Source organism: Plecotus auritus, assembly GCF_963455305.1.
Source record: "Plecotus auritus genome assembly, chromosome: 6".
Classification (NCBI taxonomy): Eukaryota; Metazoa; Chordata; class Mammalia; order Chiroptera; family Vespertilionidae; genus Plecotus; species Plecotus auritus.
Window position 1 is genome coordinate 176,442,304 of NC_137773.1, and position 14,148 is coordinate 176,456,451.

Sequence of the window (14,148 nt, forward strand, 5' to 3'; positions counted from 1 at the left end):
ATTAGATCACACAGCTGCTAGACCACCTGCTTCCAAAAAGGCCTGGCGATGGGGTGCTCTGTCCAACAGCTACAGCTCACACTGATGGACACAGGCTGTTTAGGGCCGAACAACCCAAACCAACCACTACCGCAGCTGCTCCCTACGGACCCGAGGCACACCCCCTCCTCTGCATGAGCTCTGCGCAGCTGGCACGGCAGTGTGCAACCTGAAGCCACCTGCTCTCGGCCAAGATGGAAAACCAACGTGAATCCAGTTCTGACTCAGCCCGAGGAGATGAGGGGCTGAGAACCACCAACGCAGCAGGACTTGGCAATATGCCGGTGCCAGGAAGACGACGTAGGGCATTTTGTGGGGAAGGTCTTCCATCTTTGAGGGAAAAAAACTTGATTAAACCAGGACTCTGAACAGGATTAAAAATCCATCCTCTGACAAAGGCTTTACTGACAACTTTCCATACAGTTAGTCAAAAAATAAAAAAAATACAGAACACAGCAGACAGTATCTCGTACACTAGAAAGCAACATGACAGGAGTCCCTTCTCATCACGGTAGAAAAATCCCCAAAACCTAAGGACTCAGTTTTGGTGGGGACAGGACTTTGGTCTCCCACCTAATGAACCGAAACCACCCAGCAGAAAGAAACCAGGGGTAGGATGGAGGCAGCGGGTCAGGTTTTAAAACGACTGCTTTTGTGACGAAGTGGAGCTGGGAGCCGTCCGGGCTAGGCAGCGTCTCTCACTAGAACGACCACCATGTGCTCCTCCTCCAGCTTGCCCAGTGTCCTCAGTGCCGACTGGAGGTACTGCTGCGAGAAGTCGCAGGGCGGGAAGGCATAGAGCATGCCTGTGCTGTCTCTGCCCTTGGACCCACCCACCGGCAGGCTGATGACACCCGCCGCCTGCTTCTGTTTCAAGTAGGAGACCAGGTTCCTGAGAAGCCGCCTCTGTAGGCCTGGCTCCACCAGGGGCATCCCCTCAGGGCCAGGCCCGCTGGGGGCGGCCTGCGTGGCCAGCAGCACTGCGTAGCCATTGGGGCTCCCCTGCTTGATGCGTCGCGTGACCTCGTCGAGCTTGGGCTGGTCCAGTCGGAGGCGCTGGGCAATCTTCAGCTGAGTCAACTTATTCCCCGAAGAGTGGTCTTTGAGGAGCCCGCTGATCACCCCCTGGTCCCCCTCGAGGACGTGCATGGACGTGGGGAAGCAGCTGTTCTTGAGCACCAGCAGCCCGCGCCAGCCCAGCGGCAGCGTCTGGGCGTACTCCGAAAGGGTCTTGAGCTTTTTGGTCTCGTGCTTTGGCTCTTGGAGAGGCTTCGCCTCGGCCTCAGCGGTCCGATGGTTGCGCTCGCTCTCCCGTGTCTTCTTCCCGTGGGCAGAGTCTGGAGCCTCGTGGTGGTGGTGGTGGCCCCGCTCCTCGGCCCCATGTCTGCTGTTGCTGAGGGAGTTGCTGCTCGACTCCTTGGTCCCTTCGTTGGAGTGATTTTCCTTGCGGCTGCGCTCAGGGGTGCGGTCGGAGCCTCGGTCGGCCTGCTGCCCACCACCCTTGGTCCTGCTCCGTTCCTCGTAAGGGGAGTGGGTTGTCCTCCCACGGTCACTGGAAAGGCTCCGCCGCTTCCGCCTCTCCTCCCAGGGCTTGGGCAGGCCCCGGTCCCCATCTCCTCCCCAGCGCTCCCCGCTGCGGCTGCGCACCGAGCGGCTGTAGCCCTCCAGGCTGTTCCTGCGGTCAGAGCTCTTACCCGGGCTTGTCCAGCCTCCTTCCAAGAAGGTCCGGTCTCGGTCTGAGTACAGGAGGTGGGGGGGGGTCCTATCCCGCACCCGCAGGTCGGGGTCCAGGTTGCGGTGCCGGGTATACCCATCTGGGAGAAGCTCGTAGTGCACAGGGAGTGGGGAGGGCTGGTACTGCTGGGGATACCGAGTCTCCTCTGCTTTGGCAAAATCCACTCGCAGCCTGCGGTCTGGACCACCCAAGGGAAAGCCCCTCATTTTAGCGCAGGCGGCCTGGGCTGCGTCCAGGCTCTCGTACTGGATGTAGGCAAAGCTGTCTCCTTTGACGTGATCGATGGTCCGAATGCTCCCAAAGCGGTCAAACTCCCGGGCCAGGGCGGCCAGTGAGGTGTTAGGTCCCAGACCACCCACCCAGAGCCGGGTGGTGGGATTGGCCTTGCCGTAGCCAATCTTAATGGGGTTGCGGCCAATCACCCGGCCTGACATGGCCACCTTAGCCCTGTGGGCCATGTCTAGGTTCTGGAACTTGAGAAAGGCGTACGCACCACCCTGGCCGCGGGCAGGTCTCTTGATGACCACCTCCTCGATGATACCGTACTTCTCGAAGGCCCGGCGCAACTCCACCTCTGACACACTGTGGTCCAGGTTCCCGATGAAGAGGTTGCGCGTGGCCCGCTGGTCGTCCTCAGGCATCAGGTCCTCCTCGCACACAGCCGGGTAGCCGTAGGGGCGCCCGCGGTCATCGTACAGCCCGTAGTAGTCCAGGGCCCGCTCCCGGCACAGTCCCACGGCGGCGGCGGCAGCATCCAGGGCAAAGGCTGCAGCGGCGTGGCGGGCACGGGGCTCTCGCAGGGGCGGGGGAGCGACGGGGGACAGTGAGCGCTGCTTGTACTGGTAGCCCCCGTGCAGCGGCAGGTAGCTGAGCGGGTCGGTGGGCGCGGGCGGCCCCGGGGGCGGCGTGGAGGCGGCGGCGCTGCTGCTGCTGCTCCTCCGGCTGCTCCCGCCGCCGCGCAGGTATACCGGCTCCACCTTGAGCGGCCGGTCGTAGAGCAGCAGCTGGCGGGCCAGGGCATGCTGGCGGGCCTCGCGCGCGTCCTGCGGGTGCCGGAAGTTCACGTAGGCGACGCGGCCCAGCTCCGGCGTGTGCGACAGGCGCAGGCTGATCTCGCCGAAGCGCTTGAACTGGTGGAAGAGCCGGTCCTCGAGGTGCTCGGCGGGCAGCGCGGGGCTCAGGCTGCTGATGAGCAGCGTCTTGTACTCGGGCGCGGCCGCCGACGAGCCGGGACCCGAGGGCTCGGCCCCGGGCGGCGGCGGAGGTGGTGGTAGTGGAGACGAGCGAGGCGAAGCGCCTGAAGCTCCGGGGTCCCCCGAGGCCTTGCCGCCGCGTCCCCCGCCGCCGGCGCCTGAGCTCGAAGAGCGGCCGCTGCTCACACGGTGATTGGCGTCCCCGGCGCCGCGGCCGTCACGATGCCCACTCCCGCCGCCTCCGCTGCCGCGGGGTTTGTCGCGGGTCCGCGTTGGAACCGGGTGCTTGGCGCCGCCGGAGGCCTTGTGCGCCGCCCGCCGCCCGCCCGCCTCCGCCTCCCGTTCGCGCTCCCGCGGCCGCTTGGCTGATGACGACGAGCCGCGCCCGCTCGGGCTCGAGTCTCGCTCGCTCTGCCTCTTCATGGCGCCGGCGCGGCGGGCGGGCGGGCGGCCCTCAGGCCTCTCACAGCGGCGGAGGCGGCGGCGGCCGAGGAGGCAGCGCCCCCGGCGCCGCCATCTTGGACAAAAGGACTCGGCGCGGCGGCGGGGCGGAGCGGCGCCCAGATGCTGGGCGTCGCGTTATCAGGCTGCGCCAACCGCGCCACGTGACCCGAGGTGGGCGGGGCGAGGCGGCGCCGGGCGTGCGTAAGCGGACTGCGCCGTCCCGGGCCACCTGACCCCGCGGCCTGAGGGCGAGCCCGGCCGGGCGGTGCTTTGGCGCCACCGTGTGGCCAACGTAGCTGAGGCTGGGGCTCCGCTGAAGTGGGTCCTCGCGAGCGCGCGGCTCGCACCGCTCCCGACCCTCCCTCTGTGCGCGCCTGGACGCAGCATCCCTCCTGTCCCCACCGCGGCGTCTCCCGACTGGGATTCAGGACTGACCACCCCGAGGATTGGAGCACGCCGCTCCCTAGGCCCGGTCCAGGACCCACGCACACAACTCGGTTCACCTGCAGCGCCCCCAGCTCCCCATCCCCTCCCACCAAAGGCCGTGGCTGCTCATGTGGGGGCGAGACTTGTCTAAGCCGAGGCAGAGATCCCAGACAAACCTGCAACTTAAGGGGTGGGAATAGGCTCCTTGGCCCCAGACAGCGGGCTGCAAGGGCGCAGGGAAGGCTAAGTCCACCCGTTAACCTGATTGCCACGCTTACCTCACTGGCCAGGGCCCTCCTACCCCTCTTCCAGGGGCAGGACCTCCTCTCCGAGGTGAAGTGAGGAGCCCGGCAGAGGTGCTGGACCCAACGCAGAACCTGCCCACAACTTAAGCCCAAGGACCGTGGCTGCCCACCGCCTTCTCTCCTCCCACACTGGAAGGCAGCTCCGGGGCAGGCGCGAGGGGAAAGGCCTTAAACACCTGCGGCACCGCACGACCTGCTGCAGCCTGCTCCTGCGTAACCATGGGGTCAGCTCGGGCAGGCGGCTGTCTTCCGGTGGCCTCGTGGCCACGGCAGCCCTGGGACACAGACCTAGGGGGCTAGGCTGAGGCAGCGCCACCTTCTGAGACTTCTGGCTCCCACCGTGGGTTCCCCAGCACTTTATGGGCCCAGGACACTGCCTGTCAGATCTTAAGAGCCCCCGTTCCCCCAATCAGGGAAGTCTTGGCCCGAGAAGTGGCTCAACCTCCTGGCGTTTCTCAGACACGGTGCTGCCACGCACTCGTGGGCTGCACGGAGGGCCTTATGCAGGCAGACTGAACTCGGGCCCGGCAAATGACAAGGCTGACCAAGTCCTTGGCAAGAACTGCTTGTCCTTCCCTTCACGTGGTCTCTGCGGCCGAGGAACAGATGTTTCCACTGAGTCACAGCTCCCGTTGATAACAACTGCGTTTCCAAGCACCAACCCCACAGAAAGCAACCGAAAAACCAGATGTGGGGACAAGCCCGAGGGCCTCAGCTGCTAGCCCTCTCGGGCAAAGACGAAGGGCAGCCTTGCGCGGGCTCTGACAAACCAAACCGACTCCTCCTGGTCTTGCAAAGGCCCAATGAGGCCTCAGAGGCTGGTGCCGACACTAGACCTCAAACTCCGACGAGCAAGTACCTACAGGGCCTGATGTGGAGAGCGGAGTAGCCAGGCCAAGAGCATCTCAGAAACGTACAGTGCTGAACAGCAACCGAAGTCATCGTCACAGGAAACCACTCTGCCTGGACGTAAGCCCTTCCCTGTATTTCAGACTCCACCCCGTGCCTCCCAAGAAGCACTGCAGCCTCCAGCCCGTCAGGAGGGTGAGACCGTCACGGTGGGAATTAAGCCCAGCTTCCTCCTGGGGTCCCCCACCCCCCACAAGCTGACAGCCCAGCCCGCGTCCCACCCTGGCATCTCCAGCACAAACGTGAATGGACCTGGAAACTCTGTAAACTGGAAAGCATCAGTCGGTGGGATCTTCATGGGGTAAGACCCTATTTCAGTGTTCAATTCCCCAAGGACAGCTAGAAGTTTTCTTCCTTTAATAAAAAAAATCCCAGACACACTTTGAAGTCCCAGAGAAAACCAGCAACAGAAGGAAGTGACCCCCCGACAGGGGTGCTGGAGAGCCAGCACCATCAGGAAAGCTCCAGGCTCCACACCTGACATGGTCAGGAGCTGGTCTAAAAAATAAATTACAAAACGCTGTTTGGGGAAGACACAGCTGAACTGTTTCTTTCCCTCAAGTGCCGCAGGGTTGGGCTGACTACAGATCAGTCCGAGAGCTGGCTGCCTTGGGGGCGTATTTCGGCATCAGTTCATGGATCTTCCGGATGTAGTCGGACTTTTCTGCACAGCCTTTGCACGTCTCCCCCCAGTCGTCCAAGATCTTCTTTAGCTCTTTCACGCGCAGCTTCTTCAGGTCCACTGTGCTCAGGTCGATCTGCTTGTCTGCGGGAGAGCAGGAGAGTTACCAGCTGGGCGGGGCGGCCACAGACCCCCAGCAGGCCCAGGCGGGACCCCTGCACAGCCCAACCACCTCTTAAACAAGCAGCCCCACCGGTCGTGGGAGACAGTTCTAGACACACACAGGTGTGCTGGAGCCCATGCCCCCGAGGGGGAGGCTGGCCTCTCCACCAGGAAGGCCGGTCTCATGCTGGCGTGTCCACCAGATATGGAGCGTCGCCAGGGACAGGGATGGAGGCACAGCCTGGTCCTTCAGGAGGTACGTGTCTCCCACTGGCCCAAGCGCCTCTTACACAGTCGTGGTAGGGGTCAAGTTACTGTAAATGACAGTTTCAGGGCGACAGCAGGTAGACCCCAGCCCATTTCCCAGCACAGGCCTTGGTCAGGCCCCGAGTCAGGAGCTTACGCTTTACTACTTGTGACCGAGAGACCTGTGCCAACCGCACCTCCCGGGGTCTCTCTCGGAAGTCCAGACGTCCTTGACACAGGGGGTGAATACAGGACTTTGGACACTCAAACCCAATGAAACATGTTGGTGACACTGAAATGGCATGGAAGGAAACAACCAATCCTGGCCCTTCTTTTCCAGCAGAGACCGACTCAAGCAGGAGACCCAAGGCAGCGCCCCCGGCCTGCCTGTGTGGACACAGCACTTCCTTCCCGATTATAAAGGTCGCGGCCTTCAGAGCCTGCAGCCAGGAAAGCCCGTTAAATCCCAGGGAGGTCACCCTCCTCAGCCCTCAAATCCATGTCCCCAACTCTGTCCAGACTAACAGCCTTCACCAACCTGCCAGCCGCCCTGTGCCCAGCTCACCACCTGTCATGCCACACTGGCTGCCTCTGCACTGCCCGTTTCCTCTGTCTGGAATGTCTTCTATTCCCTTGGCTAATGTCCCACCTCCTTCCAAGTTTGCTGAAAAGTCACCCCAATGAGACCTACTGACCTCCACCCATCACGATGCCAGATCTGCAGCCCCCACTCAGCACCATCTGCCATGTTCTGCCACATACCCAGGGCTCTCGTGTATCACCCGGCTCGAAGGCAGACCGCACGGCGCTGGCACCGAGTCGCAGAGGGCCTGTGAGGGCCTGTGACGCAGGCCTGGCCACACTCACCGTACTTCAGCTCGCAGATCTGGCTGTCCTTCTTCTTGAGCTTCTCGCACACCTTCTCCACGGGGATGTGGTGGGCCAGCGGCTTGGACACCTCGTTGATGATCTTGGTGGCGGCGTCATCTGTGGCCCCAATGTAGTAGCACTACAGCAGAAAGGACATGGCCTTCAGGAGACGGCGCTCGAGTGGCCATCTCCTCCCAAACACACCGACATCTCTAAGCATCTCCTTTCTCTGCCAGGGCCTCCTTCTCCCAGCTGCGCCTGTGCTGGCGGTCAGACGCAGGCAGTGTAAGCCCCGAGTCGTAATACACGCCCAGTCCCAGAGCTGGCAGCCACCACGTGAGGCTAGGAGCCACCAGGGTTCAAACCTTTAGACAGACAGACAGACAGACAGGCAGAACCAGACTGCCACGAAAATGAAAGCTACAAACGCCACCGCCTCACTGGGGGTCCTGTCCTCCATCGGGCCCTGCCCCCCCCTCCGTGCACACTGGTACCTCTGTCCTCGCTCACGCCAAGCTCGTTCTGGCCTCTGGGCACTCCCACGGGCTGTTCCCTCGGTCTGGGATGCTCTTCCCCCACCCATGACCCTCCCCAGAAAGACTCCCGACCTGTACTGTCCTCTCCACCCCACCATCCGTTTTCCTCCTGACACCCACCATTGTCCTTCCTGTGCCTGTCCCTTTTCTCCCCAGACAGCCCCAGCGCCGGCACAGAGCAGGTGCTCAGTCAATAGGAACAGGACTAAACTGAGGACAACGGCAGAGAAAGCACTTCAGTCCCGCACGAGTTCACGGACAGAACCCACTCAGGCCTCCTGGCCAGACAAGTGGCCGGGCCTCCGCCCAGGGGTTACACAGCCAGCCAGCGGGGACAGTCACTCACTCACCAACCGGTTCTCTTTGCCTCTTGCTTCGCGGCAGAAGTTTATAAGTTCTTTTTCGATAGAGGCTGGTGAGAAGGTGACATCTCTGTCTCTGAGGTCCTGGTAAAATCGTCCCAGGTAAGAAACACAAACTGGAAGAGAGGAAGGAGGCGATGCTCAGCAAGCGCCCAGCTGCACCCACCCACGGGAGGTCACGCGGCAGCAGCTTTAACAGGAGGCGCAGAGGGAGGCCAATTCCCCATCGGTTTTCTCCGGGCTCCGGGGTCCCCGGTACACCCACTGCCCACAGACAGCTCCTCCCTTTCTTCCATGAAGTTTGAGCCCAGACGGAACGTGGCCTGGAGATGGACTCCCTGTGACCTCACACATGGACAAACTGGAGGCCGAAGGGCAGACGAACCAAGTGCTGCTTATTTCCAAATACCACACCGGCCCCCGAGGTGCGGCTTCGCACCCCCACCGGCCCCGGCGCGGTGCCCAGGGCCGCCCTCCCGAGAGCCTCTGCCCAGTGGTGGGGAAGGTGAACACTGCGTTATCCCCATTTCAGTCCGCCCTCAGTACGTCCTAGTCCTAACTTTTTCTCGCCCCACGTAATGTTTTCTATGCCCAGCGTCGGCCCCCCTTCGGGCAGATCCCGCTGGGACAGGCCGCCGCCGCCCCGCCGGTTCCGGTCCCGGCCTCTCGGCGGCTCAGCGTCGAGTCAGGCCCGCCCCGGCCCCGCCGTACCTTCGCAGTCGCCCGGCCGCAGCGCCCGGCCGTCCGGCAGCACGCTCAGAGCCAGCGCCACCGCCAGTCCGTGCGTGGCCCACATCCTCCACCTCCTCCGCCGCCGCCGCCGTCCGACTGAACCGCGCCCGCCGCCGCCTCCAGGTTCCGGACGCACGCCGTAGCTCCCCATTGGCGGGCAGCCCCGCGCCCTCCCACACGCCGCGCCCCCATTGGACCACGCCTGCCAGAGCCCAGACGGGCGGCTCCACGCTGCCCTTCCCCATTGGCTGGTAGCGGCACCGCCCCCGGCCCTAGACAGTTGTCGGCCGCTGATTGAAGGAGGGCGTCCGCAGGAAGTGGGGGCGGTGACGGCGGAAGCGGCACGACCGCCATCTTGGGTAGGGGCAGCTGTTGTGGCGTCGGCCGCCGTCCGGCGCCTGCTGAACTGTCCCGTCTCCCTGTTCTGGGCCCCACGCCCGCCCAGGGCCTCGACCAGTGGCGCAGGCCAGGGGCTCCGGGGTCAGTCGCGACCCAGCGAGGCTGGCAGGGAGGGCGGCCGCCGCTGGCAAGGCTACGAGGTGCTGTTTCTCCTCAACGATCCGTGGGCCGGGAAACCGCCTCTGCGGGGGAGCCGGCGCGTGCGGGCCCGCTGGTCGCGTCCGAATTTTTCCCGCAGCCGGGCGCGCCGTACGCGGGCCGAGGCCTCCCCTAGGAAGGGCGAGGTGCCCGCCGCCTGGCAGGGGGAGGGAGGAGGCTTAGGTTTGTTCGCTCGGAGCAGCTCCCCGAGGCTCCCAAGCCCCGGAAGCCTGGCCGAGGTGGCTGGCGTCCCAGCGAGCGTCAGGCCCCGGCTGCCAGGGCCCCTCGGGAGGGTCGGGGACCCCGAGAAGCGTTGCGGAGGTTTCCTTTGGCGGCCCTCCTTCCGAGCGCAAGGCTGGCCGCCTGCCCTGGAGGCCGGACGCGGGAAAGGCTGCTCTGCTCGGGGCTAAGGGGCCAAAGGCCTGGAGCCCAGCGGCCAAGGTCGGAGGGCACTGGGGCTGCTCCCGGCCAGTGAATGCAGTGGGTCAGTGTCAGGTATTCATCTTTAATTCACATCACAGCAATCAAGGGAGCGGGGGAGGGCGGAGGTCAAGGGCAGATATTTACATCTGAAAGTCACATTACTTGTTAGCTTTAGAACATGCGACCACAATATATACAGTGAAGTACCTCTTGGGACACTAGTACACATTTTTTTCTTTTAACTTTGCTCTCTGGTACAGATAATTTTTAAGTCACCCCTCCCCGCTTTTAAACATAAATACACAAAGGAAATGGTTAGAAGTGTTCTAATTTTAAATAAGCACAGAATGCCAGAGGTTAAAAACACATTTATAGGGCTGAACACCAATTGGACATCACACTCTATACATTTTTTGCTCAAATTCCTGTACAAATACACAGCATTCAAATAGGTATTTACAAATAAGCTCAAAAGAATGAAAATCAGTATTTCACAATCTTCAGAGGATTCTCACCTCTGACCTCCCACTTCCCTTCAGACTGGCTGATTCTCCAACAAAAGGGATTTGGAATCTGTTCTTTCCATCCAGTTAGGGAAATGGAGAGCAAACCCCCCACTGGCTCACCTTGCAAGAAGGCAGGCCAAATGGACCCCCACTGCCCTCTGCCCTCCTGGCCACCTGGCCACCTGGTGGCGAAGGTAGATGTGAGGTGAGGACAGCCTTGTCCGGGACAGGTTCAGGAGCGCCCTAAAGCCTGACCCCTCCTACCTAGGAGTCAGATACAAAGCTGGGGCCCAGCCCTCTACACTGACCACCAGGTCCGGGGCTTCCCTCCGCCCTCCAAGTCCAGTGGCCTGGTGACAGCCGCTCCAGAGGCGGGAGCATCCTCACCCCCACCCTCAGGCCCTGAAGGCAATGCTGCCCTCTGTCTTTCCTCAAAGGTTACTCGCTGGCATTCCTGTTAAACAGCTGGTGTGTGTTTGCAAGAGAAAAACACCCTGACCAGCCTTGTCTGGAAAGAGGGGCAATGACGAAGGGGTGGTGGGCCCAGGGCCAGCCACGGAGGCCAGACAGGCCAGCAGGAAGGTGCTAGGGAGAGCACACCTGCTCACCAAGGAGAAGGCAGCCTGTGACCATCAGAGCTGTGAACTCGAGCAAAAGAAAAAGCCTGTGTGCCGACCTTTAAAGTAACGTAGAAGCACCCTGACAGAATACTACTGCTTCCCCCTCCCCCCAATAATAAAGCAAGAGGAAAACCGGTGCTCTGACCCGGAAGTTTCCCATGGAGTCCACTGCGCTCTGCCCAGCAGACTGGGGAGGCTGGAGAAGCTGCCCTCCTGCCCGCCCTGAACCCTGAGTGGTGGTCCCCACCGCCCGGAGCAGGGCCCTGCACTTGGCACTTGGAAGAGGATAATTCACCTTGCATGGCTCCCTGACTCCAAAAGGAGACGCCCCTCCTCCCCCTGCTCACCCAGGAGCTCGCTGAACCTGACCGTGAGTCCTCAGGGCTTGGAAGCCTGGCTGGGCAGCCAGCCCTCTGCTCAGAGGTAGTGCTGAAAATCCCTGATCAGGAGCTGCATGTCAGGCAGGCTGGCCACCTTTGAAAGCTCAGGGTTTCCGGCCCCTGCCACACCTCGGCCTCACTCCTATACCCGCTCATCTCAACACGTGGCCTCCTGGGCCTTGGGGAGGAAGGTGGCTAGTCCCTTTGGTTCCACACCCCCCTCAGGCCCCAGAGGGTGGGAGCTAACCTTTGCAGATCCATTCGCCAAGGGGGCTCCCGCAGGGCTGAGGTGTACTGAGTGGAAGGGAGCAAGTGGTAAGAAATAAAAGCGATGGAGGGGAAATCCAAGACAGCTGGAGGCAGGACTGGCCGGTGGAAGCCTGGCAGTGTGCCCTGGGCATGCAGTCAGGCCGAGTCACATGCCTGAGCTGGCAGGTTGGCCCAACCAGCCCCTCAGTTGAGTATTCCTGGACAAGAGTGGGCAGGTGGGCAGGCATTTGTGCAAAACGGCTTGTAGCCACTTGTTCACCACCTGTGACATGTAGTCCACGTGGTCCGCGCAATCCCTGAATACAACCATGGGCTCTTCTGTCCACACAGCAAAAGAAGAGGTCCTAGTGCAATTTCCGTTCTGTGCGTCTCCACCCCGGAGGGGGCCCCCGCGAAGCTGCGGAGCGGTTCTGTCTGTGCAACACCTCCACAGAGCGCCACGTGGCCTGGAACTGCAGGAGGGAGAAAGCATCTACTGCGCACAAATGAGAGGGAAACCCATAGAAATGGGGACGTAGAAATGAAATGAAAAGAGAAGCCACAACCCGCATGCTGCTGTGGCCTCTGCACATGGCAACACACAAGTTCACGGCAGTAGAATGTAGACTCGGTGGTTCTCTCCTGAGTGCCAGGCCTCTCTGCTCCCTGGGGGGACTTGCTTTTCAGACCTGGAATGGTTGGCGAGCTGCTCTGAGGGCGGCGTCCCAGCCGCCTGCCTGCCTCACTGCTCCCCGCGGCCATGCTCCCAGGCCAGGCGGGCCTGCTCCTCCTTGGTGCTCCCGGGAGGCAGTGAGGCCTTGCGGTGCAGGCCCCGAGGCCGCTCGGCCTCTTCGCGCAGCAGCACACCTTCGTCATGCTCCAGGGCTGGCAGGCGGGGGTGGTAGGGTTTGGGTGGCAGCGCAGGCGGGTCCATGGGGTCCTGAGGGATGACACATCCCGGGGCTGAGTGGCTGCGGCATGGCTGGGCCTTGATGGAGTCCAGGACGGCCGACTCGGAGAGGCTGTAGTGAACAGGGAGGTAGGGTGGCTCCAGGTCCTCGTCGGCATGCCAGGCCTGGCTGGGCATGGAGTCCATGGTGTCGGTTCGAGGCGGGGCCTCTGAGGGGTGCCCAAAGTTACTCTCGCTCAAGGAGGACACGCCACTGCTGGCGCTGCCGGACAGTGTAGAGTTGCTGCCGTCCAGGCCCGACTGGGGGCTGGTGGGGGAGGCTGGGATAGGGTGGAGAGGAGACTGCAAAAGAAAGGGGGACATGTTAGCATTCCTCTCTCCAGACAGGCCGACAGCCAGGTGTGGAGAAGACCAAGTCTGCTTATCAGTGAACTTCAAAAGGACCTTCAGCAGCAGCCCCTGCTCCCTCCGGCCCCAGAGGCCCAGGGAGCCCCAGAACCACCTGCATTTCTGTGGCCAAAACACGGCCCTGCCCCGGCTGCTGGGCACTTGTGCCCCCCGAAGCCAGGGGCTGGGCCACTGGCTGTGGCTCTCGGGCACCTGCAGAAGGGCTAGGTCAGGCCGGCTGGGCCGGCAGAAAAACCTAGTTGGCCACGGACCAGACGAGTGCACTCTGCTGCTAAAATCCGTGATAGTCTTTTCCAATTTGCAGAAAAATGAGTGAGTTTTTAATAGAGCGTTGGTGCCCGATGCGTCTTGCTTCGACTGGACTCTGGTTTAAAACGCTCTGCCGTCCACCACGGGCTGTTTCTCTACCACCGGGACTGCGTGCTGACCCCGGTGGTGGGGGCAGAGTTGCCCGCAAGGCCCTCTAACCCTCTGCCCCATCACAGGGGCTGCGGACACACTGGTCACCTGCACCCCGAGTGTGGCTCTGGCCCCCTGGCTCCGCCAGGCGGGCTCTCCAGGACAGAGGTAGGGGGAGCCGGGAGTTGGGGAGACCCAGGGGGTAGAGCAGATGAGCTGACACCTACAGCCGGGTGGGGCTGCGGCTTCAGTACATTACCTTGCGCAGGGTCCGGGCAGGGAGGGCCGGGGGGGTGTCACCCAGGGGGTGGTGGAAGGTGTCAAAGTGTAGGGAGTAATGACCTGCAAAGGGAACAGAACCACAGCCTTAGCTGGGGCCTCTCGGGCTGCACGCCAGCACATCTTCCTGGGCCAACGGGTCAGACGAGGGGAGGGTATCCTGGGAGCCCCAGCACTGAAGGCCACAGAAACATCTCATTGAGTTCTCCGAACAGGCTGCTGCAGTGCAAGACACTCGTGCTACACGGGCGGGCGGTGAGGGCCAGTGCGTCAGCCGGGGAACAGCCGCAGGCAGCAGTGTCGCCCACTGCTGGGTGATGACAGGCCGGTCCTGGTCTTCCTCACTGAGCTCACCCCAGCAGGGCCCCCCTGGGGCGGGGCTGGTTCTTCCTGGGCCAAGTCAGCCCAGAGCGTGGCCATGTTCTCAGCCTGGCAGGCTGCTGCCTCTGCCCCTGAGCAGAGCTGGCGACCAGGGACTATCGGGGGACCCGCTGGAGGTCTTCTACCACACAGCAGGCTTCGGGGAGGCACTGGGGGCGCGAGGATGCGCCCCATAGGGGCGGACAGGAAGGGCGGGGCCTCTCGGGCTCCGCTGAAGGCGGACACAGAGGCACGAAGGGAATTTACTTCTCCAGCCGCTCCGGGGAGGGAGCCCGCCCTGCGGTGCATGGCTTCTCCAGGCGGGCGCTGTGCACCCAGCACAGGTGGGAGGGGCGTGCCAGCCCCCGGGGCAGGAACACTGGCCAAGCAAGACACTGGCCCTTAGGGGGCGTGGCCAGGGACAGGATCGGCAAAGATGGCAACAACGACCGAAGCATGAGGAGCACTCAGGATGAGGCGGCTGAGAGCAGGTGCG

The 14,148-nt window shown here is 62.6% G+C and overlaps 3 protein-coding genes across 9 annotated transcripts in view; all 3 read right to left on the reverse strand.

Annotated features, from left to right (window-relative positions):
- Window positions 1-413: 413 nt before the first annotated feature.
- RBM15B (RNA binding motif protein 15B) lies at window positions 414-3,490 on the reverse strand. The gene has a single exon (XM_080671822.1). The coding sequence runs from the start codon at window positions 3,388-3,390 to the stop codon at window positions 724-726; it is 2,667 nt and encodes an 888-aa protein (XP_080527948.1). The 5' UTR covers window positions 3,391-3,490; the 3' UTR covers window positions 414-723.
- Window positions 3,491-5,391: 1,901 nt separating this feature from the next.
- Window positions 5,392-8,720, reverse strand: MANF (mesencephalic astrocyte derived neurotrophic factor). Its single transcript, XM_080673375.1, has 4 exons — window positions 8,561-8,720; window positions 7,838-7,965; window positions 6,949-7,090; window positions 5,392-5,817 (listed from the first exon to the last, which is right to left on the reverse strand). Exons 1-4 carry the CDS (start codon window positions 8,643-8,645, stop codon window positions 5,633-5,635), a joined length of 540 nt encoding a protein of 179 aa, XP_080529501.1. The 5' UTR covers window positions 8,646-8,720; the 3' UTR covers window positions 5,392-5,632.
- A 1,172-nt stretch (window positions 8,721-9,892) lies between these two features.
- Window positions 9,893-14,148, reverse strand: part of DOCK3 (dedicator of cytokinesis 3) — a 194,701-nt gene continuing 190,445 nt past the window's right edge. For all 7 annotated transcript variants that reach the window (XM_080671830.1, XM_080671836.1, XM_080671834.1 and 4 more), the window contains 2 exons: window positions 13,273-13,355; window positions 9,893-12,548 (listed from right to left, as the gene is read on the reverse strand). In XM_080671830.1, the coding sequence (XP_080527956.1) occupies window positions 12,039-12,548; window positions 13,273-13,355 (593 nt within the window). In that variant the 3' untranslated portion in view covers window positions 9,893-12,038. The remainder of the gene's footprint in view (window positions 12,549-13,272; window positions 13,356-14,148) is intronic.